This window comes from Blennius ocellaris, assembly GCF_963422515.1.
Source record: "Blennius ocellaris genome assembly, chromosome: 20".
Lineage (NCBI taxonomy): Eukaryota > Metazoa > Chordata > Actinopteri > Blenniiformes > Blenniidae > Blennius > Blennius ocellaris.
Genome location: NC_137669.1, coordinates 10,381,945 through 10,407,210, shown reverse-complemented (window position 1 = coordinate 10,407,210; position 25,266 = coordinate 10,381,945). Strand labels below are relative to the sequence as shown.

The following is a 25,266-nucleotide window of genomic DNA, read 5'->3' as shown; positions in this document are numbered from 1 at the left end:
GGGTTGAGCAGTGCCACCAATAGTATTTGAGGGTCGTCTGGGTGTATTCGTCTCACATCAGCAAAGCGGAGTACAACTGTATCTCTACATCTGAGACAACTCCCTGCACAAGTTGACAAAGTCACTGGTTATCAGATGCGCCACAATACACCCGCCCATTCTCACACTACTCTTCATCAAATCTGAACAATCAACGTGTGGTGGGCCTGTCGGTTCAGGGGCATTTCCGCTTGGTTTGAAAATATCAGTGCGTTTTCAAAATTGTATTTTATGTGTGTGACACAAAGCAACAGAATAGCAGAACGTCAAACTAAGTCACACTTGTGGAGGTGGAGGTGTGAAGTAGAGATGGAGCAGGGATGACCTGCACTGGTCCCTTTATAGTGCTTGAGATGGACATCGAATAGATATGAAAAAAAAATACTGCGGTAATTTTAATTATAATATTTAAGAGGCAAGTCTGTTCATGTCTCAAGCTTTACGCGCGCGCAAATAGCGCGTTCTCGTGGTCATAATCAACTCCAGTGAGAGTGGGAGGAGGAAGATGAGGAGGAGGAGGAGGAGGAGGAGGAAGACTTCATCTTGTGCTGTGAAGTGGGTAAGTTTGCAGTCACTCCTTCTCCAACCAGACAACAGTACAGCTCCGACGGGAAAGTGCAGCTACCGTCTTCCTTCCCTCCACTCTGCGCGCGCCACCGACAACTGTTTCTATCTGCGCCGTCTGGATTTTTCATTTTGACGCAGAAGCGTCATCCTGCCCTGACAGCTGGACCTGGACACGCTCCTTCAAAGTAAAGTCGACCCGACGTTTGTCCCCAACACCAAACAGAGGTGAGCCAAAGCTTCGTAACTGAAAGTGATGATCATGTTTTCCACTGTGGTCAATAGTTTGATGATTTTGTGGTCAAATCGTCGTGATTTTTATTTTTTATTTATTTATTTTTTCTGTTAATGTGTGACCACATGGTGTTGATAATCGGAGTCATGAGACCTGGAGGTCTGAGTCTGATTTTGAGTGCGCAGTGGGCTTGGCAGCTTCCGCAGGCCGGTGGTCCTATAAGTGGTCTGCCGGGAAATACGCACGCGCCCGACGCACGTGTGTAAGAGCGCGTGTAGTTCCATATGCACGCCTGGAATGTTGTGCAGAACCGCCACTTGGATTTCCTCTAGCAGAGGATTATATTGGGGAATGTTTTTCAAAGCACATGTGTCTTTTGTCATTTATTTGTTTTTAAAGTTTATGTAGTTACATTACTTTTATGAATCAGTAGTATCGGGTAATGGTGAGCGTTCCTTGTTATGGCATGCCGTTTTGAGCATATGTACCTTCAGTTTTACTCGAAATATCTGAGGGGTTTTTGTCTATTGTTAACGTAACACATCACATTAAACACCAGCGACATTAACTATGTAGAATAAGCGTATTTGAGCTTTTGGAATTTGAGTTTGGGGTCAGCCTGAAAGTCCCCAGTGACATTTCAAACTCTTTAATAATTGAGGAGAAATGACTCAAGGCACTGCAACAACGTGGTGTCATTGTTGCTCAGAAAGGAATGGGTGGTCTCCTGAGGTCCATTAGCTGTGTTTTCTATTTCCCACGTTTTACTGTCCTCCAGCCAACGTTCTGTGTTTTCTGTCAACATTCATCTGCCTTTCACCTCCAGTTACATCCAGCTCTGTTGAACCTTCACAATACCAATCCTCCTCACGCCTAATTACTTTAAATATTTATGCTATGAAAGCTGAGCCTGGAGAGTCAGTGACAGCTGTGTGTTTGCATATGTTTGGCTAGTCACACTAATATGACAAGCTGAAGACTTCTTTTATACCTCATGAGAGACTTGTTGAGCTGCGACATGACACCCACACAGGCTGTGCTCGACTGTATTTGTAGTTCCGAGACGAACTTTATCAAGACTGGGGAAATTGGGAAAAACAACGACTGAGAAGTACACTTGGGTATTTCTCCAATAAACCGAAAGCATGTGGGACTCCCCCCCCCCCCCCCCCCCCCCCAGTGTGTGCCGGTGGTCTGCTGCCCTCGTCTGCTGAAGCCATGTTTTCCAAGGCCACTGCCAACTTCGTCCATCAGATTGACCCCGAAGGAAGCCTCATCCACATGTCTCGAGTGAACGACTCGCACAAACTGGTTCCCATGGCGCTCGTCGTCAAACGCAGCCGCGTCTGGTTCTGGCAGAGACCCAAGTACCAACCAACTGATTTCACCCTCAGCGACCTGCTGCTGGGTGACGAGGTGCTCCGGCCTGGTATGTCGCCGTGCGCCAAACGAACCCTGTCTGAATGTGACCATAAGCGCTTCGACTCATTTTCTTATAGTGTGAGCCATAACTGATGATCTGTTCTGACAGGAGTGTCTGAGACGGACTTCCTGACCTACAGCGGGACTTATGGAAACCAATTCTCTGGGTCGGTGAATGCTGGAGCTGGCTCTGTCAACGTGGCGCTGGAGGGAAGCGGCACCTCCCACCTGCAGACGTGCTTTGGCCAGTTGAAAAAGGAGGAACTGGATGTAAAGAAGCTTTTGTATGACTCCCGAAAAAGGTGGCTGACACCTTTTCTTTATCACGCTTGATGCAGCCAGTCCACAAAATGATGATTCTCATGAAAACCCAACATTTGTAGTTTCAGATTTCAGATCAGTTTCTGTTGTCCATTTTAAATGGACTCCTATAGAATATGGACCCCTCCCTAATTGTGAAACTGAGGTTAGATTTACTGAGCTTTTATTATAAGCACATTTTTGTGTCAATTTTCCACGGGGTCCATATAAAATACTCCACCGAATCCATCCGTGCGTTACCGCGATGGGCCGGTTCCAATCGCTCACATGACCTTGTCTTTGCCTCAGGTTCGTGGACATGGAGCACGTGCTGGTGCAGCAGATAGAGAAACGGGCAGAAGTGTTGGCGGTGGTGAAGGAGCGGATCCTCACCACCGCCTCCTGCTCCATCAAGCAGACCAAAAAGGAGCAGTGCATCTTCCAGGGGTTGCTGGGAGTTCTGGGATTGCTGGGATTGCTGTCAAACTCTATCGAGGTGCGTGTGCACGGGATAAGGTCATCTACGACTTTAAAAAAGTCACTGAGAGTTACTTTTTAACAAGTGTTTTGATGTGATGTTCCGATGCTGTTCGAGTCTGTGATATTTATGATGGATATATGTGTAATGACTCAGTAGGAACACTGGTTGTGTGTGTCCAACTCAGGTGTGTGTGAAGGACAAGGGCAACAGAGAAGCGGACAGTGACGTCTCCGTGGAGATCCCCTCTGGTACGGTTGTTGCCTACAGCATTATGGACCTGGAGATTAAAAAAGATGGACGCTACGGTGAGTGTGTTTGTGTCTAATTGTGTACAGGGAACACGTTCTGGCCACGACGGTGTCTCGCTCCGCTATACTGGCAAACACACCTCAAACATGCTACTCTGCTGAGATTTTCAACATGTTTCCTGTTTTGGTTTTCACTTTCAGTATTTCAACACGCTCCAGTTCACTCTTCCTACTTTTGAGTGTGATTGTACAGTGCCAGCAGGTTTCTTTCAGTATTTGTTTCTCTTTACTGGTCAGCGCATTTACAGGAAAAAGTGGAGCTTAAGGGAGTTATTATAATAATTTATTTTTTTTAGAATTAGATTCTGTTAAAAACTATTGTTGCCAGATGGAGAGGAAGTACAATCTTCGGGAATAGGGAAGTGGAGCAGGTCCTTAAAACTAAACAAATATCCATAAGTTCTTTTTTTTTTCTAACAGTCCTGCTGTCAGTCATCAAATGACTTTTGTTAAATTGTATTCATGGGAATTTTGAATGTAATAGTACTCGTACTCATCTCATCTACTTAGCTTTTTTTTTTTTTCATCATAAATGACTTCTGGGCACTTCTACAATTTAGATTATTGTTCAAAAGTTATGAGCTGTGTTTTTCTATCTATACAGTTTATTCTTTTAATCTTTCATTTCAGTGTTTTCACTCCTGAACTTTGTTGAAGGGATTTGAAAAATATATCTTCTCACTAACGTCATGATAAGTGAGCACGAATAAGTTCCATTTACGTATGACTAAATCTTCTGGAATATCCGAGGGTTACATAATAGTTCATAACTTCCAGTGAAAGAAAATCTCTAAATCAGATCAAAACACTGAATGGATGTTTTCTACAAGCCTTCGTAATCTTGCTCTCTAATCTTGTACACCACATGGTACTAATGTCCTGCAAAAACTCTTTTTTTTTTTTAAGGAGTTATGTTTTCTGTAATTATTTTCTCATGATGGTTTATTTGAAAGAAATAATAATAATAAAAAAATTAGTAAATAAAAAATAGCTTAATTTACTAATGAGGTTGAAAACGTCACACCTGTTAATGAGTACAACTTAAGAGGTGCTCCTCCAGTCGTGTTCACTCGTCCATTCAAGCCTGATGTGTGTCATTTCAGCCGTCTGCCTGCGGGCCAACATGACCGGAGGCTTCGAGTCGGACTCGCTGTTGTTTTCCTCCAACGCCGAACTGGATATGGTCGATGGCGGCGTTGAGGAACTTCCTTTGAGTGCACTTCTGAATGGCGCGTATTTATTTATTTATTCATGAATGGGCACTCATGAGGAAGTGAAACACAGCAGGAGCATGACTGACTGAACTGTTGATGGTTCTCCTTTATTTTGAAAGAAACTGTGTGGCGTTCGTCGAATCCTTGCATCTGTATGGTTGTGTTGTGAAATCGCCATTGGCCATGCTGACCTTGTGGTTTCTTGCAGGATTTGATGAGATGGACCTCTCTCCTCTGGCCGAACTCCCCGAGTCGACTCGTCGTGTCTTTTTTGAGAAGCTGCAAGAGACTCTGAAGGACCGACCTGGTCTGACGTCTCTGCAGTTTATGGTGAGGGACACACTGGCATCACTCGCGCTGTGGTTTTTTTTTTTTTTTGGGGGGGGGGGGGTCATGCAAAAACAGGAAACGAGATATGCTTGTTGCATAATACATTTACTTTAAATATCTGCAATGGAAAAACAAGTGAAAAAAGCCCCAAGAAAACACAAGAACTATAATGGTAATTACCTGAACTTTCAATAAACCACTCAAACTTTTCTGAGCACTTGGAATGCTTAAAGTTTAGACTGATTCCGATTTTTAAAAAATCGTAGGCAGACTTTTAGCACTGAAAATGCCAAATCAGCCCGATCATCATGTCACAAACCCCAGATTGACCTCAGTTTCTCCTGATCGGTGTGTTTTGTTCATCCCGCTCTGCCTCTTCATCATGAAATGCCGTCTCATGTTGTTTGGCTGTTGTTGAGCTGGAACATCTGGACAGCCGTGTTTATCTCTCTTTCCATTAGCTGGAGGAGTTGTGTAATGGTGAAACACTCACAAACGAGAATGGCGAGCCCTCAGACGGTCAGAAGGAGTCATTGGCAGCCATGTTGGACCAACCGGGCCCCGACAGAGACTCTGGAAACGGCCACTGTGGCGCCTCGGCTCAGCTGAACGCAGCCCACCTGCTGGTCAGTGCAATGGAAGGTGAGAGGAACCTGCAGACACTCTCGTCGCAGCACTGGAGATTGTAGTGTTCTCTCCCAGTTCACTCTGTGTGTTTTCCACTTTTCGTAGAGCTGCCGGACGAAACGCTGAACCTCCTGAGCACGAGCAGCCGCGAGGACTTGAAGGCTTTCGACATGCTGGTCAGTGCTATGGTGCCATAATAACTTTGAAATTCAAATTTTATAGGGTTTTGTTTGTTGTGGCACAGAGTGTGTGTAATTAAAACTTGTATATTTTCACTAAACCAAACAATTACTACCGAAAAATGACTACAATCTGAAGTTGAATCTAATTTTAATGATACCTTCTTATGAAAGGGTGGATGGATGATGGATCTATAGCAGTTAGCAGCAAAATCCTTTAATCTAAGATTCCTCTAGGAGTTTGAGATCAACCAAATTTATCATTAATTTATTGACTTGGTCGCATTCTCCTTCAAACGAAATGAGCAGCTCTACTTACGAGGATTCTAACGTATTCCATGTGTTTTGCTCAGTCTTCTAATAATATCTGGGATCATGAAACCCAGTCCAACTAAAACATTGTGACAAATGGCCTCTGTTTTACATCTGTACCTCGCCGTTTCCACAGATTTGCAAGTTAAAGGAGAGCAGCAAGCCTCTGCCCGCGGACACTGTCCCCGTCCTGCTGCAGGACGACCAGCGCTTCCAGCTGGCCGAGCGGCTGTTGGGCTCGGCGAAGGTCACCCTGAGGAGGGACGGCGGCTGCCTGCATGCGGAGACAAAGAGAGACTTTGGGGTCCTTCCCCTGGTCCTCTGCCTCAGCTTACATGGCCTGGCGATGCTGTGCAGTGGGCCGCAGTAGTGTCACATCTGCATTGTACTTAAATGATCGTATTCTCACTATTTCTCTATTCACTGTTAATGGCTGTTGAGGAAGCTTACTACACGTTGTTGAAGTAAATCTTTGTATTATTCTTAAAAAATTTACAATATAGTGAACAACACTGATTTGCTATTTTGCTATTTTCATACATATTTTCATATTATTAATATAGCAAGCACTTAATATTTCTGCATTTGAAAAAGAAATATATATTTAATACTTATGGGGGAAAAGTGGTAACATGTTTCTTGTTGTGTTGCTTTTTTTCTTTTTATTATTTTATTATTTAAAAAAAAAACATATTTGACCAGGCACTTCCTGTACCTCCAGTGAGGTTTGTTTCTTTATTGATTTCAGCTTACAGCAATGTTTTTGTTTTGTTTATTGGTCAATACTATGAATGTAGGGGAGATTGATGATTACGTTTAAGCAGTAAAAGCAGTTCTGAGTGCTGAGCTCAGGAAATGTTTACATGTCAATGAATGCATGCCAATAAGTCACGATACCTTGAATGTTTACGTGTCGACACACGTCACGCAGAAGCTGAAACACAAGACTTGTTCCTGTAAAGATTTTGGGAAATGAAGCTGCTCCTGATCACATGGAAAACATTTTTTTTTAGCATTCCCTGGGATACTAGTGTTTAGTATTTGAAAACGTTATTTCATAAATTGATGTATTTTATCTGCTGCTCTTGCCATGGCTTCAATGCCACTTGATAATTTCTTGTTTAAAAAAACAAATTTCGTACTTTTGAAGATGGATTGGTGCATTTTTTTAAACACTCTTTGTATGTTTGTCTCAATGCCATTTATATCATACAAGAAACACAAAGCTTTTTTTATGTACTGCGTGAACGGTGTGTCCTCGGGATGGGAAGTTTTAATCATCGGTCTTGGAAACAATAAACTTGTATTTTTGGATGAAAGTGTCATCTCGTGTTATCGGCCAGTGGATGACGAGGAGAAGTTGTCAGAGCGATTATTCAGGGAGTAAACTGAATGAAGGGTGTGACGGTGCCTGAGGGAAGCTTTAGTCCTTCTTTAGAGCTGAACCAACTGCTTCGGGTTTGGTGGAAAGTTTGCAAAAATATACACCGTTTGTTGGATCCAATTGCAAGCAAATTGAATTCCGTTTTCAATAAGTGTTCTATTCAGTTTACCAGTATGAAATCTTTCTCTGAAAAACAGATCACTATAAAGATAAAGAAGAATTCGAGAATTTTAAAGAATGTTGAATTTTAAATTAAACTTTATGCATCCTCAAGTCAAGACTTTTGATTTTAGCAGTGGACTACATTACTTTGTGTGAATTACACTCAACCATAAGTAAAAATTGAAATCTAAATGAGTAATCGTCAGCCCTTTCATTCCTCGCGTTGCCACTTCCAGGATTTTATGAGCCGGGCGGTGGTGTCAAAAACACTGAAGAACTGCAAGATACATTTTTGATCGAATAAGTCCAGATATCCCGAAGCAAATGTACAATCACATAAAAGTGAATCACAACTACATGAGAGTAGTGTGATTATTTGTCATTAACAACTTCTATCTTTGCACATCACCTGAGTCGTGTGTTTGACATGACTCACGCACATACCTCCACCCCACACATGTACGCAAGTCTTCCAGTCACACTGAATTAGATCTTTTCTACATGTGCATCAACCATGAGTTATTCGCAGCTCCAAAACACTTTACTACATCTGTCAGCGTGGGAAAAATAGAAGGACAGGAGCACTTATTAATTGTGTGATATTCACGCAGATACCACCATTGCCAACATGGCCCGATTGTAAGTGAATTCAAGTGAATTGGGTAACAATGTCAGAGTCATAAATAAACTTCTTGAACACCTGAGGACTGCTGATACACACACATCTTTTTAATCAGGCTTTCCATTTAACAACGGACTTTACTTAATTTATTAACTTTATCTCAGTAATATTTATTGTACTTGTACGCTGTATTTATTCTACTTTGTATGCCTTTCTTAATCGTCTTGTCTTATTGAATTTTATATTTTAAATATATATATATATATATATATATATATATATATTTAAAATATAATGATACAAATGTAATGTTTTATAAACAAACGAATAAAACGTGATTCATATCGACGGCCACTTGAGGTCGCTGTAGGCAGGCTCGCTACATGATGACGTAGTTTCCTGCGTGAGTTGAAAACATGGTGGGATCGAGTGCGTGTTGACAACTGACAACAAGTGAAGGTTTTTGCGCTGCCCGGAACGTTTGGAAATGCCAGTGTGCAACTTCTTCCTCCAAGGCCGGTGTCGGTACGGAGAGAAATGCTGGAATGAGCACCCGAGAGGAGGAAACAGGGGAGGTGGAGGAGGAGGTGGAGGAGGAGGAGGTGGTGGAGGAGGATACAACGACAGCTACAGTCGCTCCGCCGGCCAGCAACAGCCCAGAGATGGAGGTTAGTATTGTTAAAACTTTGTCTAAACCGTTTTTATATGCCTAATTTTACAGCGAATATAACGTGTAAGATATTTATCAAGCAGTCAAAGTCAACCTTTGGTTCCTAGTTGATTGGTAACTCGTCTATTAGTGTTTTTCTTGGTTATGTTATTTTTATTGCTGAATCCTGAATAAGCGTCGGTTTATTTGTTTCCCCCTCTCAAACGTGCAGTTGTGGGATGAGCAGCGGTGCCGAGTGTCTGGGCTACATCTAATTTTGTCTTTAGTTTTGCTTAACTTAAACGTCTTGAAGCATTTTTAACATCTCGATGGTGACAATCATGGCTATAACATCAGATCTTCACCTTCTTCTGTACTTGGGATTTTTTTTATGAGTTAGATTTATAACTAGTGAAACCTGGAGGTTTGAAAATATGTCTGCGTATTGAGTCCAAACTACAGATATGGGTGGTTCACTGAAACAAATGCAATTGTGGCTATAAAATCAATCGTTGTTGGTACTTTTCATACAAAATACGGCACACAAAGTATAAAAAGCAAACGGTAATACGACGGAGGAATCACGAGAGCCATGGCAAAGCGATAACAGGAAACAAATATAAAATTACTGAACGTGAAGACAAAAAAATGTCAATACCAAAGTGCGAGAACAGATGTATGCAGGTAGAACAGAACAATATGCATCTATTTTCCATGTCGCTCCATCCCAAATAATTTGTCATTGTCACTGTGCTTGGTTGCAGGATTCAGGAACAGAGTGTGGGTGAATCCCTCTCAGCAGAAAGGAGGTTACATCCAGCCTTCATCGTTCTCCTCTCATGGAAGTAACGACTGGGGCAGGGGGGGTGGTGGAGGAGGAGGAGGAGGAGGAGGAGGGGGAGGAGGGGGAGGAGGAGGAGGAGGAGGGGGGAGAAGAGACGACGCGAGGAGCTCCGAATTCAATTTTTCTTCTCAGAACAGATATTCAGGGTTTAATACCCCCAGCACCTTTGACAGGGGAGGAAGGAGTGGAGGGGGAGGGGTAGGAGGGGGAGGAGGAGGAGGAGGAGGAGGAGGAAGGCCTGCTGGTGATGAAGATGATGACAAAATACTGTGAGTATCCTTGCTTTTTTGAATATATGTGTATATAGTCTGCCAGTTTCCCTGTCATGGGCACTCAGCTTGTGTGTTCTCCAGGGAGCTCATTCAGTTGGACATGGACATCTGGCAGAAGTCAGGACAATGGGTCTTCTCCTGTTACTCTAACCTGAAGAATGCTCTGACAGGTTTGCATACATAGTGTTATATTTACTTCCACCCAACACATGCTATGGAAACTAAAATGTCAGATCTTAAGGTTGATTTCATTTGTCCATAGGATTTAGTGATCTGTCCCCAGAAGAGCTGAGGTTGGAGTACAACGCCGCGAGAACTTCCGGGGATCTGCAGCCTTATGTAAGTGTGTCATTTAACTGTGAAATCGTATCACGGGTGTTTATTTCTTGGTTCTTCGAAGCTGTCTGATCTCATTGTTGATTACACATCACTGTGTCTGATGGTTTAAAAGTAAAGAATAGAAACGCACTTGTTTTTTTTGGATAGTAATTTCCGTCTAACATCCCCTGTTTGCTGTGAGCAGGTGAATGGTATCAATCAGTTGTATAGTCAGTGGTCCAGCCGGGTCCAAGAGCTGAAGACGATGAATCCAAGCACTCGTGCGGTGTTGGTAAGACACGCGCTCACAGACGCGAGTAACCTAACTTTTACTTTTCAGCAGCTGTGGCTCACGACATTCTCTTGTGTACAGCTTGCAGAATTAAACAGTGCAGCCCCGGCGCCATCTTCAAGTGTCTTTGGTTCTGCGTCAGCAACTGGGTTTGGATCTTCAACGTCCAGCTTTGGAAGTAAAGGTGAAGTTCCAGTATTATATATTAACGTCTGGTAAAAACCTGAAAGGTCTATATACTTGGAAGGATCCTTTAACGTCACATAGCGTTTGAGTTTTGAATTAAATGATCAAGTAATTGTTAGACCATGTAATAAGATCATCATCATCGTGTCTCCAGTGTTCATTGTGTATGCTTTTGGCCTTGCAGGCTTCGGAGCCCCGGCGGCTCCCCAGGCGAGCTCCTTCAGCTTCGCATCTTCAAGCCCTGGATTCGGTTCTGCAGCCGCACCAGGTTTTGGGAACGCCACGGCAGCTCCCACGCAGCCGCCCTCCGGGTTCGGCGGCTCCTCCGCTTCCTCCACCGCGCCCTCGGCGTCAGGTTTTTCCTTCGCCGCTCCAACCGCCAATAAACCTGCGGCCGCTTCGGGGTTCGGATCGGCTTCTGGGTTCAGCTTCACCTCCACGACGAACACCGGAGGAGGATTTGGGGGCGGCGGCTTCGGGGCTCAGGCTCCCGCGGCGCCGGGAAGCGGCGGTGGTTTTGGACAGCCGGGCGGAGGGTTCGGCGGCAGCACAGCTGCACCTGCACCAGGAGGCGGGTCTGCCGGGGCAGCGTCAGACAGTCTGTTTTCACCAGCGGACAAGCTGAACGAGGAAGAACTGAATCAGTTCAAGGCGAAGAGATTCACCCTCGGTCAGGTTCCTCTGAAGCCTCCACCCGCCAACATGCTACTGGTATAACACTCTGGAAAAAGCTAGAAAAAAATAGTTTCATTGGCCTTCTGCTCTTGGTAAACTATTATTTTATGTGTATTTTAAAAATAAGGTCTACTTTATGCTGCACTGTACAATGCAAATTTAAAGTCGTCTGTGTATTTATCATTAAATGGTATTTTTGATTTGTACCCTTTTCCAGTTCACATTAACAAAAGGACATACATTCTTGACTTGTGGTGCAGATGCATATCTAAGGGGAGAAGTAATAATTAGTTTTTTTTTTAACAAAGCAAGTGTGCGTGCTTTGAATTGTACTAAAGTAAGAACTCTTGTACAGTGAAGTATGTCATCGTGGTTCTCACCTCCGGTTCAGTGGAGCGAGATCATGCAGTCAAGCCGACTATCCTACAAGTGTATGAATCCAATGTTGCGCAGCGGAGCAGGTAATAAACTTATAACACTGATGAAGTTAAACTTTCGAAGAGTGTTCCTTGACTTATTATCAAGACAATACAGTGAAGGCAAACACCGGTGGACACATAAGAACATACCAAAGCAGGAGCCTTCAATATGAAAGCAATGGAAGGTTTCTAATGTCGAGTTCAGTTTTCATTGACCAAAATGGGTCCAAACCCCGTAAAAGCTGCTGCTACAATACAAACTCAAAGACATAATTCATCCATCCATCTTTCATGCTGTTTTATCGGGTTCAGGAGCGTGAAGCCAGCTGGGAGTGACGCAGGTTGACCATAGAGTCACGCATCTGAGCAGATTTACAGTCACTAATTCACTCATTTGCATGTTTTTGGAAACCAAATCAACTGAAGAAAACCTCTGCATGAACAGAGAGAGCTGTATATGATAGACTCTTATGTAACGACAGGTTGATGCAGGAAGCATCTCAGCAAGATCAAATCTTTCCTGCATCTAGCTGTTGTTACAGAAGATTCTATAATATACATTTTTAGAACGACACAATTAACACAATTCAGCTATTACAAGTAAATGTGCCCCCCCCAAAAAAAAAGAAGCTCCCAAGGCTCCTAGAATAGTGAGAAACACTGCGATTAATGCAAAACAAGACATGTTCCGTGGCATCAGGCTCCAGATTCTAATGAGGCATCTTCACCCTTAAAGTCCCCACTCAAGCGAAGTGCAGCACGGCACTGATAGCAATGAGCGAGCACTCCATTCGGCATGTATTTATTAGGTACTGAGCACCTGCTGAGATCACAACGGGAGGAATACGGTGACAGAGACGGCATTAAGCCGCCCGGCTGCCAATGGGGCCTCCTGCTCTGCTGACTTGAGTATATTTTCAGCTGACAGGGACTTTGTGATGTCGGCGAGAGGCACAAGCGAGTGTCTTCACGGGTTTGGGTCGGTGTGAGTGTGTGTGCGTATCCATATCTTCCAGGTGAAGGGGGGGGAGCAAGGCGTCGCGGGTATAACTAATAGAATTTTATGCATATCTATAAATGGTAGCAGAACATTAACTGCAATGCAACAGAGGGCTACATAATAATTTCTCCCCCTCCGGCTACTCGGTTGTGTCAGCACTAACCTCCCACCCACTTCTGCTACCAGATAATACATAAATAATTCAACAGATTAACGAAGGATGGAGAAAGAGCCGGCCTAGTGAAATGGCACTTGCACCCCCATTTTCAGTGAAAATTGCTCCAATTGCCAACCGGTGGCCAATAAACACATCTGAGTGAGAGATATGGGCAATTGTGATGCCTTGTTTCTCCCCTCGAAGCAAATTAGCAGATCTTGTTTTGTAACTGCTGCAGTATTAAATCGCCAGTCCGCTTTTATTTCTGTAATATACTAACGACTGTGGAGTGTATCAGAGCAACATTCCAGCTGAGGGATTCATCTCTCCATACATAATCCTTGATTTATCTGCTATTTGTTTTTTGTTTTTTTTATTAGAAGAGACTATATTTGATTGGAATTGCTTAGAATTAACTCATTTTGAGACTCTTCAGTGTGACCTGCTTTCAGGAGAGGCCAAACCACAGAGCACCTGCCATGAACTGCCCCCCTGCCCCTCCTTTCACCCACAAGCTGCCCCACCTACCCGTTGGTACGACGACAAACCCAACCACACGCTTTGTCCTGCAATTCGCGAGACAGCGACCTCGCTCCAGCAACGCTGACCAGACATACGCTGCTAAAGCTGCTCTAATATATCTGACCTAAGGGGGCGGGAAAAAAAAAAAGAGACATTAATGCCCCTTTTACATTGCTTACTGGAGCTTTGCATGTTGCAGCTCTTGTTTGGATCAATTCTTTGAATTGTGACTCCCTCTGCACCTGCTGTGTTTATTTTTTATTTTTTAATCACACATACATGCAGGCTGTGTTCGTCACCGTTACACGGCCACTGTGGTCACGACATCAGCTGATGACAGCAACAGATGCTCCCACCACCTCCTGGGCCGCCTCCACGCAGCATGCCAATGAGCCGATTCGGATTCAGAGACGGCGCTAATGTTATATGGGGTGGCGGGGTGGGGTGGGGTGGCTGATTCCGGTCAACCCTCCGTACCGTTTCAGCAGAGAACAACGCTTGGTAATTGCTATGATGTACCCTGGCCGTGGAATTGATTGTGTTGTGCCACAGCAGCTTGCCTATGGGAAACACGGCATTGATCGGAGGGCTGATTTATGCTTATTTCAGTGGCTTGGAGCACGGGTGACAGAGTGGCACATATTTCACCGGCAAACCTATTTTCTGTGCTGCAGATGTTTTGCGGGTTCATATTTGGATCAGTGTTCTCCTAACACACTAAGAGCTCACCTCAGTCAGTACAGTCGGCTCTGTCAGATGATGTGGTGGAGCAGAGTCTTATTTTTAGACTGACTACAAGCACTGTACATGTATTTATTGTTTAATGGCACAGTTAGAAGTATGACTGTGCATCCATCCATCCATCCATCCATCCAGAGTTATTGAAAAACATCATCAATTTCAAAGTGGCCAAAGGATTTGGTTTCAAAATTCAGCTAAAATGACTTGAATATTATTTCAAACAGAAAAAAAAAATAACAACAAACCCAAATACTCCAATACATGACTTCACCACAGTGAAGTGTGACTTATTATCTGTTCATATGCAGACATGCTGTTTGAAGGGATTGCCAATTTTAACATGTCTTATTCATGGATTTTTTTTAATTAGATTTTTTTTGGGAATATTTACAGTGCACACAAATGTACATCATCAGTATGCAATTCTTTTCGTGGGGAATCTTAACATTTGAATTATTCTGCAGTATGTCAGGTATTTTACATGTTTGTTATATAAGTATAGTTTAGATTTTTTTTTAGATAGATACTTGTTGTTTGCTTTCTTGTTGGCTGTTAAAACAAAATGCCCCATGAGGGAGGGATGAGGGATTTGGAGGGATTTTTGTCTTTTGATGTTCAACTATAAATGACTACAAAAGCAGGGGGGTGGGAGTGTGTGTGTGTGTGTGTGTGTGTGTGTGTGGGGGGGGGGGGGGGGGGGGGGGGGGGGGATATGAGATGTGGGTAAAAACCAGCCCAGATAAACTTGCAAGAGGTAAAATTATGAAGAGAATATGTATTTTCTCCCACTGATGAATAACTGTTTACAGAACAGCAGTAGCCGTAACACAACACATCGTCTCACACTTGGAAAACGTCTGGCGGAGGGTCCCACACACACATTGGCCTTTCTCACGAGTGTTACTTGGTAACAGTCATCACTGCATTTATGGAGCTACAACGCTGTATGTATCATCTATAGGTGGACCTCTATAACATTGTACCGACAAGTGTTTCTGATTGCTGTCTCCCCCCAGGGAAAACATGGAATTTGCACCTCTGTGTTTTGGAATGTGGTGAGACAGAGCCAAAGACGAGGTGTTCGAGTTTTTGTTGCACCCAGGAGGGTTTTATTTAGAGTTGCTAAGAAAACACCAAACCAGAGAGCAAGGCAGCAGGTGTGAGCAAAACTCGACCTACCACTTCCTGTCTTCCTTTATCTTTTATTGAAAACAGCCCCCATGTTGGTGTCTGGGGACTTCTACTAATCAGAGTTTATGACGCCTCGACTCATCTAATGTCAGGGCGGTTTAATCCTCCTGACAGTGGTGATAGAAACCCAATATACTTGCTTCATACTTTTGTTCAATTGATTGATTGATTGTTATCTATAGTTTGAACATGTAAAAAGAAAATTAAAAAAAACTAAACAAAACATGACGAATATGAGAAGGGATAACAGACCCTAACATTAGATGATAGGGTTAGTAGTATAGGCTTGTATTAACAAACATCAGAGAGGAATAAGATCATTTTAATCACACATGTAAGTTGCCACATTGACTGCGTGCGCAAAGTGAATAATCACACTCATCAGGAGCCGCAGAGCTGTGATCAACGACCCCCCCGAACTCTCACACAGCCACATGTAGTCGCTGTTTGACAGTGATCAGGCCTGCTCGCACTCCTCCCTCCTTCTTCCTCCCTCCACAGCAGCGCGTCTCGCTCTCACCGCGCCTTGGATGCCGTGTGACCAGCAGCGCAGAGCGCACAGAGCCCGTCCCGCACAGCCCCGCACAGCCTGCACACCAGCGACCAAATACCAACCCAAACGATGATCTCCTTACTGAAACGACAGCGACAGGCATCCATTTGACAACTTCCGACCTCACACCTTTGCCTTCGCCCGCTCCTTGTTCTCAGTGGTGAGTGGATTGATTCATTTTGTATTTTGTATTTTTTTTAAATCTTTTTCTTTTTTTCTTTTCGAATTGCGGCTCTTGCAGAGCTCAGTCCTGCACTATGCATTGGGTTTAATCTACAGAATAATGCATTTATCCGAATGATGTCAATGGATAGATTTGCAGGTGATGAGAGAGGATGCATCATGTGAATTCGCGTTCATTGTGAGGATGTGAACGCCGTGGCTGGAGTGGCATCAGATGATTGGTACCAGCTGAGAAGACTTGCTTTCCTCTTGTATTCTACTGCGAAGCTAAAGATTGCAGGGTGTACTCACAGCTTACAGCCGTCTCCTACTCCAGTCAATCTCATTAACTGTTTAAAGGGATTGATATTGCCCTATGAGATGGCATGGACACGATAATGCAGATTAAAGCTGTAGTAGAAATTGTAATGTGATCGAATAACTCATAGTTGCATTATGTTTCCCATATATATATATATATATATATATATATATATATATATATATATATATATATATATATACACATTTTTTTGCTTGAACTGCAGATCAAGAAATGTGAAAGCAGTTAGATTCTAAGAGAGAATTCATGTCACTTAGTGGTGGTTTGCAGGAACACAAAGGTGAATAAAAATTTCCATCCTTGTTTCTTATGGTGTTTGTTTTGGATGATGGGACAGTAGGAGGAGGGGGCAGAAGCATATTTTAAGATCCCGGGTCAGGCCAAATGCATGCTGAGGTGTGAGATTGTATCAGATGGCTGCACGCACATGCATGCGCGCGCACATGCAAACACAAAACTCACGCAAACACAACAAGGTCCCCATCTGAGCTCGCACTGTGCTCCCCACCTGTGGAAAGAAACACGTGACGGCTCGGCTCCTGAGATTCATGTGAATTTCACTCATGCCGCCTCAGAGTATGCGAGAGTCTATAATCTGTTTGATATTTCTGACTTCTGTAATTGTAAGTGTTAAGCACACTGAGTAAGTCCTTTAACTGCTGCTAAAGGAGTGTGCTCGTCTTGGCCCCTTTTTTTTAAGGAGAAAGGGAATAATTACACCAGTGCTCAAGTCATGAAATCCTTGCCTGACTCAGATTTGATCCTTTGAATAATCCACAGAGACAGTTAATGCTAAAAAAAAGAAGCACCCTTTTGCTGTGGAAGACCAAGTTCCACCTGTGCTTTCTCCACCAAGAAAGGAAAACTAGCCACTAATCCTATTGTTCAGAGAGCCGCATGCAGCTTACATGCCTGTTTAAGAGATGTTTATTCCATCCTGTCATAATTTTACTCTTAATATTGGCTTTGTTGCGATGATTTTAAGCAGCTTTAGGATGTGCGGCACAGAATCCAGGGGACGGGACCAAGTGCTGCTCTTTTCCTCGGGTGCAACGTGTACGTGTGCACGTTGGAGTCCGAATCGTGGGGAGATTTGTGTCACATGATATCAAGCAGATAAGCCGGCTTCTCAAAAGGCCAATGCGACTGTTTGCACACTGTGTCGTTTCCCCACCAGAGAGCCTCTGCTCACATGCACGCACAGACTCAAACACAAAAGAATGCACACAAAAACCTAAAAAAAAAAAAAATGGACGGCAGAAAAGGGCAAAGCTAAAGTCCCGCGCAGCAGATGGGAATAAACACACACTGATAAATGCACAGACACATCCGACCACACTTGAGATCTGTAGCTGCCCACCACTGGTCCTGCTGCTCTTTGAAATGAAAATCAAATGAAAACAACCCAGGGGCAGAGCAGGCACTTATCATCGTAATGAACAGGCTTCAGTGTGTATGTCTGGGTGCATCTTTATGAGTGTATTGTTGCGTCGTACGTTGCCGTGTGCACTTGTGGAGAACCATCTGTAAGGCCCCCGATTCACCGGCTGTCAAAGAAGGGCTGACAGTAAATGGCCTCAAACACAACTTGATGATGAGACGCTCTGCTACTGTACGCTTAAGCTGAACCTCTAAAGGTCTGTGGCTTAAATGGAAGCGAGGCCTTCTTTTTTTTTAACCTATGTTTCAAATACACGACGTCAGTGGATCATTCAGTCGAATGTCAGACTCATTTGCCCAGGGAGTGGAACAGTGTTTCTTAAAAAAATCAATTTCAATCAACACCTGATACGAGTGTAAGGCCACTACAGATTCAGCAAGGTCACCTCTATGATGTGCATGTGTGGTATGCTTACTTATGAACTGACCACCTTTCAAACACACCAAAAGTGTAGCGTGCCTCCTGCAAAATGGGAAAAATATAAATAGTCTACGAAGCCCTCCATGGGTTTGTGAGGCTTCATGAATAATTAATTGACTTATGCTGTATTCATATAATTCTTTGGCCAAGAACAATTCTGTGTGACTACTTTAAAGTGATGGTCAGTGGGGTTTATGGTTCTTCCAGTGTATTACAGAGCATGCAGGATTTTAAACAAGCGCAACAAAGGGAGGTGCAATGAATCAATATGGTGGATAAAGTGTCCCTGCAGGCACCCCCACCCCCAACCGCACAGTGCAGCCCCTGCAATGTAAGCTCTGGAAGCTGGGACTCGGTGAATGGAGATGGTAAGCGGGGCGTGATCCGGCGTGCTCCGTGGCTGCCGGCGTCCCAGGTGGGACGGTGAGCCGAGGAGTGGCCGGGTGCGAGTGAGAGAGATGTCACTGACCACATTAGTCACCAGAGAAAGAAGCAGGCCATGAGTCAGGAAAGCTCCCAGTCTCATCAATCACTCCCCTCTTAACCCACTTTCCTTCCAGCCCGGCCGCTCTTGACTGTTTATTTACCCGTTTTCTGCGAGCCCTCCGTCCGTGCTGCTGACTGAGTAACTTTGCCGTTTCCACTCTTGACGGCAGTTGAAAAGGAGGCGAGGAAACAAAGCGGCTGGTTCGGTTCCTGGACAGGTTGCAGGTGACTGCCAGAGATGAAAGCCAGGAGAGATTTAAGGTCAAGCTTTGTAGTTCACCCTGGTAAACACATTGGAAATGGACTGGGTAAAGGGGTTTCTGCAATAAATGTCTCAATTAAAAGAAGACTGTTTATTCTGTGCCACGACAGGGAGGTTGAATAATATTATATGCGCTTTTGCGTTTTCACACAAAAGTCCAAATGAAAGTGTGTAGATGGGAAGCTGGTGAGACTTCTAAAGGCTGACAAAAGTTGATAAGGGACAGAGCTGCTGGCACAGACACTGTCCAACGGCTCATATTAGTATGAAGAGGAGCTAAATACTTTTCAAAGATATTTAAGTGTATGCAGTTTTTAAAGGTATGCTTTGTTTAATGTTTTCTTTTATGCCTTACAGTCGCTGAAGCTTTGAAGGCGGTGGCGTTATGTTAATAGTTCATGGCTGTGAGCTTCACCCATTATCATCTTCTGAGATGCATAAAGAAATAAGAAAAAAAAAAAAGATGGATGCAGAGGAAGAACCGTCAATTGTGACATACTGCTTTTTAATAAGACACATTTTCAAAATTGCGGAAAATGTATGGCCTTCCAGAGCACTCCTGTTTTTTATGTGGCACCTGCAGGATTTTTTTCTGGCAGAAATCTTTGAGCAAAATTTCATTATTGCTTTCATGATATTCTCCTTAATTCAGGAAGAATTGCATGACTGGAAAATGCGAGGGCGTGGGTCATCGATTTCATCATCAATTTGGTTAGATAGATTACATACTCATAAGGGATCAGCCATATTTTGTTTGCAATCTACAACCTTTTAAGCAAATGAGGTTTCCAAATTATTGTTTACTTTTTTGTGTTTAAACTTAACTTTGAATTCAAGAAAAAAAAAAATTGTTGCATTGATTTTTGTTTGTAATGTTTGTTTGCTGCTACTCTGCTGGTCAGAGACGTGTTGATTTCACATGTTAAACACTCAGTTCTGCTAATGTGACCCATAATTGTATCTCTGCCGTGGCAGATTCAACACAATTCGTATAAAAACACAGTGTGACAGATCAAAAGTATGTTTGCTGTCACAAGGTGATGTTGAGGGAGTGACTCAATGACTCACCTCATTAAAGATTTTATTGGATTAAAATTTGATTGGGCCGACGGGAGAGGCAAAGCGAAGGCTCCTTATGAACTCTATTTTTTATTTTTTCTGTGTATTCATTTCACGCCTGTTAATGTCTGATTCAGATTTGTGTTCGTGTGCATCGGGCATAATGTTTCTCCACACAGTGTGAAATGGAAAATTTGCGAATATCTAAAGGGGCTGTGACTGTATCGGGTCAGTTTGTGAAGAAATCAAATCCGTCTTGAGTGAGAAAGCGAATGTTTTACACAAGACTTGGATGGTAATTCAAGCCCATCAGCCAAGACGTCAGGATCAGCGCCCTCTGTCACTCAATATTTTGGCCATCCTGCGTTCTGGCACGTACAATCGGTGCGGCATATGTGTGTGTTTGCGCTGTGCTGGTCTTCTCAGTGTGTGTGTGTGTGTGTGTGTGTGTGTGTGTGTGTGTGTGTGTGTGTGTGTGTGTGTGTGTGTGTGTGTGTGTGTGTGTGTGTGTGTGTGTGTGTGTGTGTGTGTGTGTGTGTGTGTGTGTGTGTGTGTGTGTGTGTGTGTGATCCATTTGGCTCAAACTCCTGCCACACATCCTGGCACTCGTAACTCTCCTCTGCGTGTGAGTAGCTGTAAAACCGGGCCTTCTGTTTTCTCGCCTTAAGAGACCCCTTGTGATCAGCGCAGTACACACACACACACACACACACACACACACACACACACACACACACACACACACACACACACACACACACACACACCATGGTAGCATCAACAGGAAGTGCAATCCGGCTCCTGCCTGCCCCGGTGCACTGCCGGTCTTCATCCCACGTTTCAATTAATTTTCAAGCATTTCTATTATTTCTGCACATGCAGAAAGTTGCATGAACCCGAAGTAACGGTGACCCTGAAATAATATCAGGCGCAGCTTTCCGAAGCAGTCTAATGTGTTCAATCTGGCTTTTTGATCATGTGTTTTCTTCAACCTTATAGTGATTTGCAGCTGGAAACACTCGCGCTTTGTAAATGAGGCTGTGTAGCAGTTGCCAATCCTCTTCCAATCACATTTGCGAGATGGATTAGATGGCCAGTGTCTTATTGAACCTGTGTTGCCAGTTGTTTTCACCCGAGGAAAGTGAGGATAACGCTGCTATTTTAACTAAACTAAGAAGAGACAAAGTTCAGCTGGAAGAGCTTTAATCAAATTAACAGTGACACACCAGCTCCTTGTGGCCAACACCTTACAGCTCAGGAATAGTCTGAGAGATGCTGATATTTTTTTTATTTTTTTTTGGAGGGATTGAATTTCTCCTGACATATGACTGACTGTTGGATAGATTCCCTGCTGCCCTTCTCACCCTGTTAATTTAGGTTTTACTCAGCTCGTCTGTCCCATGAGGAAAATTCACCTTGTTGCTGCCAAATTTACTTGGCAAAGGGCCGACATCAGGAAGAAAAAAAACTAATTGGAAATACGAATGCACGGTCATAAAAGTAACAGGCTGAGGCAGCAATTTGAAAATAAAGAATAGTGAAAATCCATCTTGGAGTGTTTCAGTTTGTCTAAATTCGTCGCTACTTCACCTGTTTATCTGGACAAATTTATGTTAAGTCTGGTATTAAGACACTCTGACCTACAGTAAATCTTTAGCGTCTACTTTGCTGCTAAATTGTAGGTTAATTAAGCGGCCAGCTTTAGCAGTGTAGTCTGCATAATGCAGAAGGTCTTCAAAGAAGACCATTAATGGATTGCTCAGGCATATCTAATTACAAGGTTGTGGCATTTGTGTTTATGGGAGAAACTACAAGAGTTATCAGGTTTTCTGTCCTTTCCCTTACAGGGTAGTGTTGTGTGTGGGTTTTTTTTTTTGTTATAATATAGGTTTCTGCAGAGTTCATTATGTTAAGGGTATTTTTCAGTATTTATTAGAATTGACTGAGTTTTTTTTCAAACAAAGATTAAAACAAATCTTTCATACTTATGAAAAGATACACACTGAATTGTTTACTAGATGTTTTTTTCAGCACTGTGGGAAAGATGCTTGTTCTTTTTTTTGACTGAAAGTTAAGTGAAAGAATCAATACCACTTTTATATTGGTGGGTTAAAAGTGTGAAGCTGCTGCCAGGAGCCACATTTTCTTGGCTCAGAATAATAGACAGCGGGAGATAGCGCTATTGCTCAAGCCTGCGCCTTACCCACAAATGGCCTTTTCTTTAATTTCCTTCAGATCCGGATCATCCAAACACTGATTCTGATTAAGAAGCAAACTCTTGGGGAGCGGGAGTCGGATGTATGCGTGTGCGGTGGTGGCGGCGACGTGGATGAGGTGTGGCGAAGTGGCCGAGAGCCTGCAGGACGGGCGGAGGGGGCGATTTGCTGACGGAGGGGAGAAATAAACGAGCTCAGTGATGAGAAGTTAGAGAGCACAGAGACATATGGCAGGGGAGCAGTCTGGCATGGAGATGAAGATGGATGTGCTCGGGGTCCTCCGGTGCTCCTGTAGGTCCAGTGAAACGCAGCGAGGAGGGGTGCACTGTGGCCCGCTCACCGTTAACACTCAGATAATAGAGAGACTGGAAGTGGCACGGGATGCTTCATCTGGAAAATGAAACCCAGCGTGCATATAGATTGGCTGGTACATATATATCTTTACTCCACCAGGCTGGTACGTGAACTACTTACACTAAAATATGCATTCCTTTCTTCTTCTCTGACTTGATATATGAGCAATGTAGTTCACACAGAATGAGATAAGAGGCTCTGCTTCAGAGAATCGGAGTCAGACTCGGAACGGTTTCTTAATGGCTGGGGAAATAGCATCACTCGGGTCTAAAGCCGCGGTATGTGTAAGAGTGTCAGTAGAAACCATAAAGTTTTTTCATTGACTTCCTCTGGGGTGGGAATTGCTGAGCAGAGAGGCTGAAAACACAATGAAATTGGGATCTGCTGTTTGAATTGGTGTAGCCCATAACTACTACAGCTCTTAGGAACAATACCGTTTCTCTTGAAATGTTTGAATGCATTGAACTCAGTGAATTAATGCAAGGAAACTATATGAACATTGGAGCTGAAGATACACCGAAAGTGTATATTCTCGTAATGTGATACCAACATTAAATGTAAAGAAAGATTCACATTTTGTCACAAAACTTACAATAGAGGCAGTGGAGTCTGCATGTAGGGATTCATTTATGCCTGCTATTGGCTTTTATTATTCTTGCGTGTACATGTGATGTGCATATAACCAGCTTAATCTCTTATCAGTAACACAACAAAGTAGGAGTGTGTATGATGGAACTCTGAACCCAAAGTTTTTCACAATAAAACTTGTGTGGCAGCTGTTGCCATTGTTATGTGAATGAAAGGTTGCTGAAGTGGAGAAATGTGCTTGTGAAGTCCATTTACCAAATACATGTCAGCACTTGAACCTTAGGATTGTGGCCGTCCCAATATGTTTTTAGCCGGGGTGGGGAGGGGGGGTCCGAGGCTTTTTGCTGACTTTGCTTTCTGCTGAATGGGGGTGACACTAAATTGGATTTGGTTGCCAGGCAACCACTCCCGGCACCAGAAGTGTTGTTAAGTTGATTCTGTTTGTTTCCTGTGGGTGGAGACGGGTTGCTTCCGTAGCTTACAGTGGGGTTTTTTTTTTTTTTTTTTTTCCAGTGCAAATCTAAGAAAGGTGATGCTGTATTTACAAGCAGCAATCGCAAGTTCAAAAGTGCTCAGAATGTGAAATTGTTCCTGCACTCGATGCCCATTGACCGTGTTGATTCTAATCCAATGGTACAGTCATCACTTGTTAGCGTCAATGTCCTCTGTAGATATCCAAGTACACTACACGGCTGCACACTTGAGTTGTCAGTGTCACACTGGAGCACGTCCTCAGCTCCACACGAGCGCACAGATGAAGGCGTCTTACCGTCGAGATAAACGGAAGAATGGGTGCACTTCTCAGTTGTTGTCACTGTCATGCTCACAGATCGGGCTGCAGCTTCCTGCTGCGTTCTCCTCAGCGTCCATTCGTTATGAAACGTCTCCTCCCACATTTCTCTTCCCTCTCTCTCTCTCTCTCCCTCTCTCGAAGCAGTGCTGTTCTGCTCCATCATCCCCTGTGCTCACAGTACAGAGGCCCTGCAGAGAGCAGTGCACATGGTCTGTGGTAGAAGCAAGAGGGGAAATGAAAAAAAGATTGTGTTGATAAAATAAGGATGTGCATGCTCCTCTGGATTTCTGCTTTCATCACTCCACCTTTTATTTTTATCCTTGTTTCAGTCTTCTCTATGCACTTAAAAAAAAGAAGTCTTTCCTGACACTGTATACAGCACAAAGCATGCAGTCTCTCCCATCTGTGGCCCATTATTATGGGTTTCATTACAAAATGCCAAAATTTGCCCTTTCCCATGTCGGCTCACCTTCTCTCAGGAGCACCCACTTTGACTCTTCCGGCCGTGGTGAAAGCATTGTGACAAAAGTGCCGCTCAGCAAAGTTTTTCTGGGTTGTAAGCATCCTGCTTGTGGTGGAGTGACAGAGTGGAGCCGTGACGATGATATTCACAGACATCTGAACCCAGCGCAGTTGTATTCGAGTGTTCTGTTCTGAAGATGCATTAAGGGCAAACTCATTGTACTATATATGTATTATTTATGGTCTATGGCGGTGAGTATTTTAGTCCCAGTGAACGTTTGTGCACCAGACTCTGCAGATTGCTGGGTCATAAGCATGTAAAAGTGATGTCTTTAAGGCTTTGGAAAGTATGACTTGGTTTATTTGCAGCAACTGTGTGATTGATGAACATGAAGGTTAGTATTTACACTTACATTCTTGTTTTGATGAATTCCCGGCTTGTCTTCCAGAGCCAAGAGACTCTAAGCTGCTGGAGGGACTGAAGTAAAAGTGGATGGTTGTGTTCTATGTCCCGAGGGCTAAACTTTCCTTTTTGCAACCTATAGCTCCATATTCAAACCTGTCCAACACCGGACATGGACTCAATTTGTACATTTTGGCTTGCTGACAGTTTCATTTACTTCCAAAACATAACATATATGCACTTGATAACTCCTGATAGATTTGTGATTTCATCGTAGGA

The 25,266-nt window shown here is 43.5% G+C and overlaps 2 protein-coding genes across 3 annotated transcripts; both read left to right on the top strand.

Moving 5' to 3' along the window:
• The first annotated feature begins 636 nt into the window (after positions 1-636).
• On the top strand, positions 637-7,296 carry LOC308145141 (gasdermin-E-like). Of its 2 annotated transcripts, XM_080516493.1 has the most exons (10): positions 637-831; positions 2,019-2,267; positions 2,370-2,562; positions 2,870-3,056; positions 3,226-3,346; positions 4,453-4,578; positions 4,772-4,893; positions 5,355-5,535; positions 5,626-5,696; positions 6,148-7,296. In XM_080516493.1, the coding sequence occupies exons 2-10, from the start codon at positions 2,057-2,059 to the stop codon at positions 6,379-6,381; spliced, it is 1,446 nt and encodes a 481-aa protein (XP_080372619.1). In that variant the 5' UTR covers positions 637-831; positions 2,019-2,056; the 3' UTR covers positions 6,382-7,296. The 2 variants fall into 2 exon arrangements, with proteins under 2 accessions (XP_080372619.1, XP_080372620.1); XM_080516494.1 differs by lacking the exon at positions 4,453-4,578.
• A 1,370-nt stretch (positions 7,297-8,666) lies between these two features.
• Positions 8,667-11,897, top strand: nup42 (nucleoporin 42; the record flags this gene model as incomplete). Its single annotated transcript, XM_080515515.1, has 8 exons — positions 8,667-8,847; positions 9,593-9,870; positions 9,904-9,941; positions 10,026-10,114; positions 10,207-10,283; positions 10,468-10,554; positions 10,636-10,738; positions 10,925-11,897. 8 exons carry the CDS (start codon positions 8,667-8,669, stop codon positions 11,455-11,457), a joined length of 1,386 nt encoding a protein of 461 aa, XP_080371641.1. The 3' UTR covers positions 11,458-11,897.
• Between the last annotated feature and the right edge of the window lie 13,369 nt (positions 11,898-25,266).

What these genes read in the sequence shown, in the direction of transcription:
- LOC308145141 (XM_080516493.1), top strand. Translation starts at nt 2,057, where the DNA reads ATGTTTTCCAAGGCCACTGCCAACTTCGTCCATCAGATTGACCCCGAA. An exon ending in TGACGAGGTGCTCCGGCCTG is followed by an intron (nt 2,268 to 2,369) that starts GTATGTCGCCGT and finishes CTGTTCTGACAG; the next exon opens with GAGTGTCTGAGACGGACTTC. An exon ending in GCTGGTCAGTGCAATGGAAG is followed by an intron (nt 5,536 to 5,625) that starts GTGAGAGGAACC and finishes CACTTTTCGTAG; the next exon opens with AGCTGCCGGACGAAACGCTG.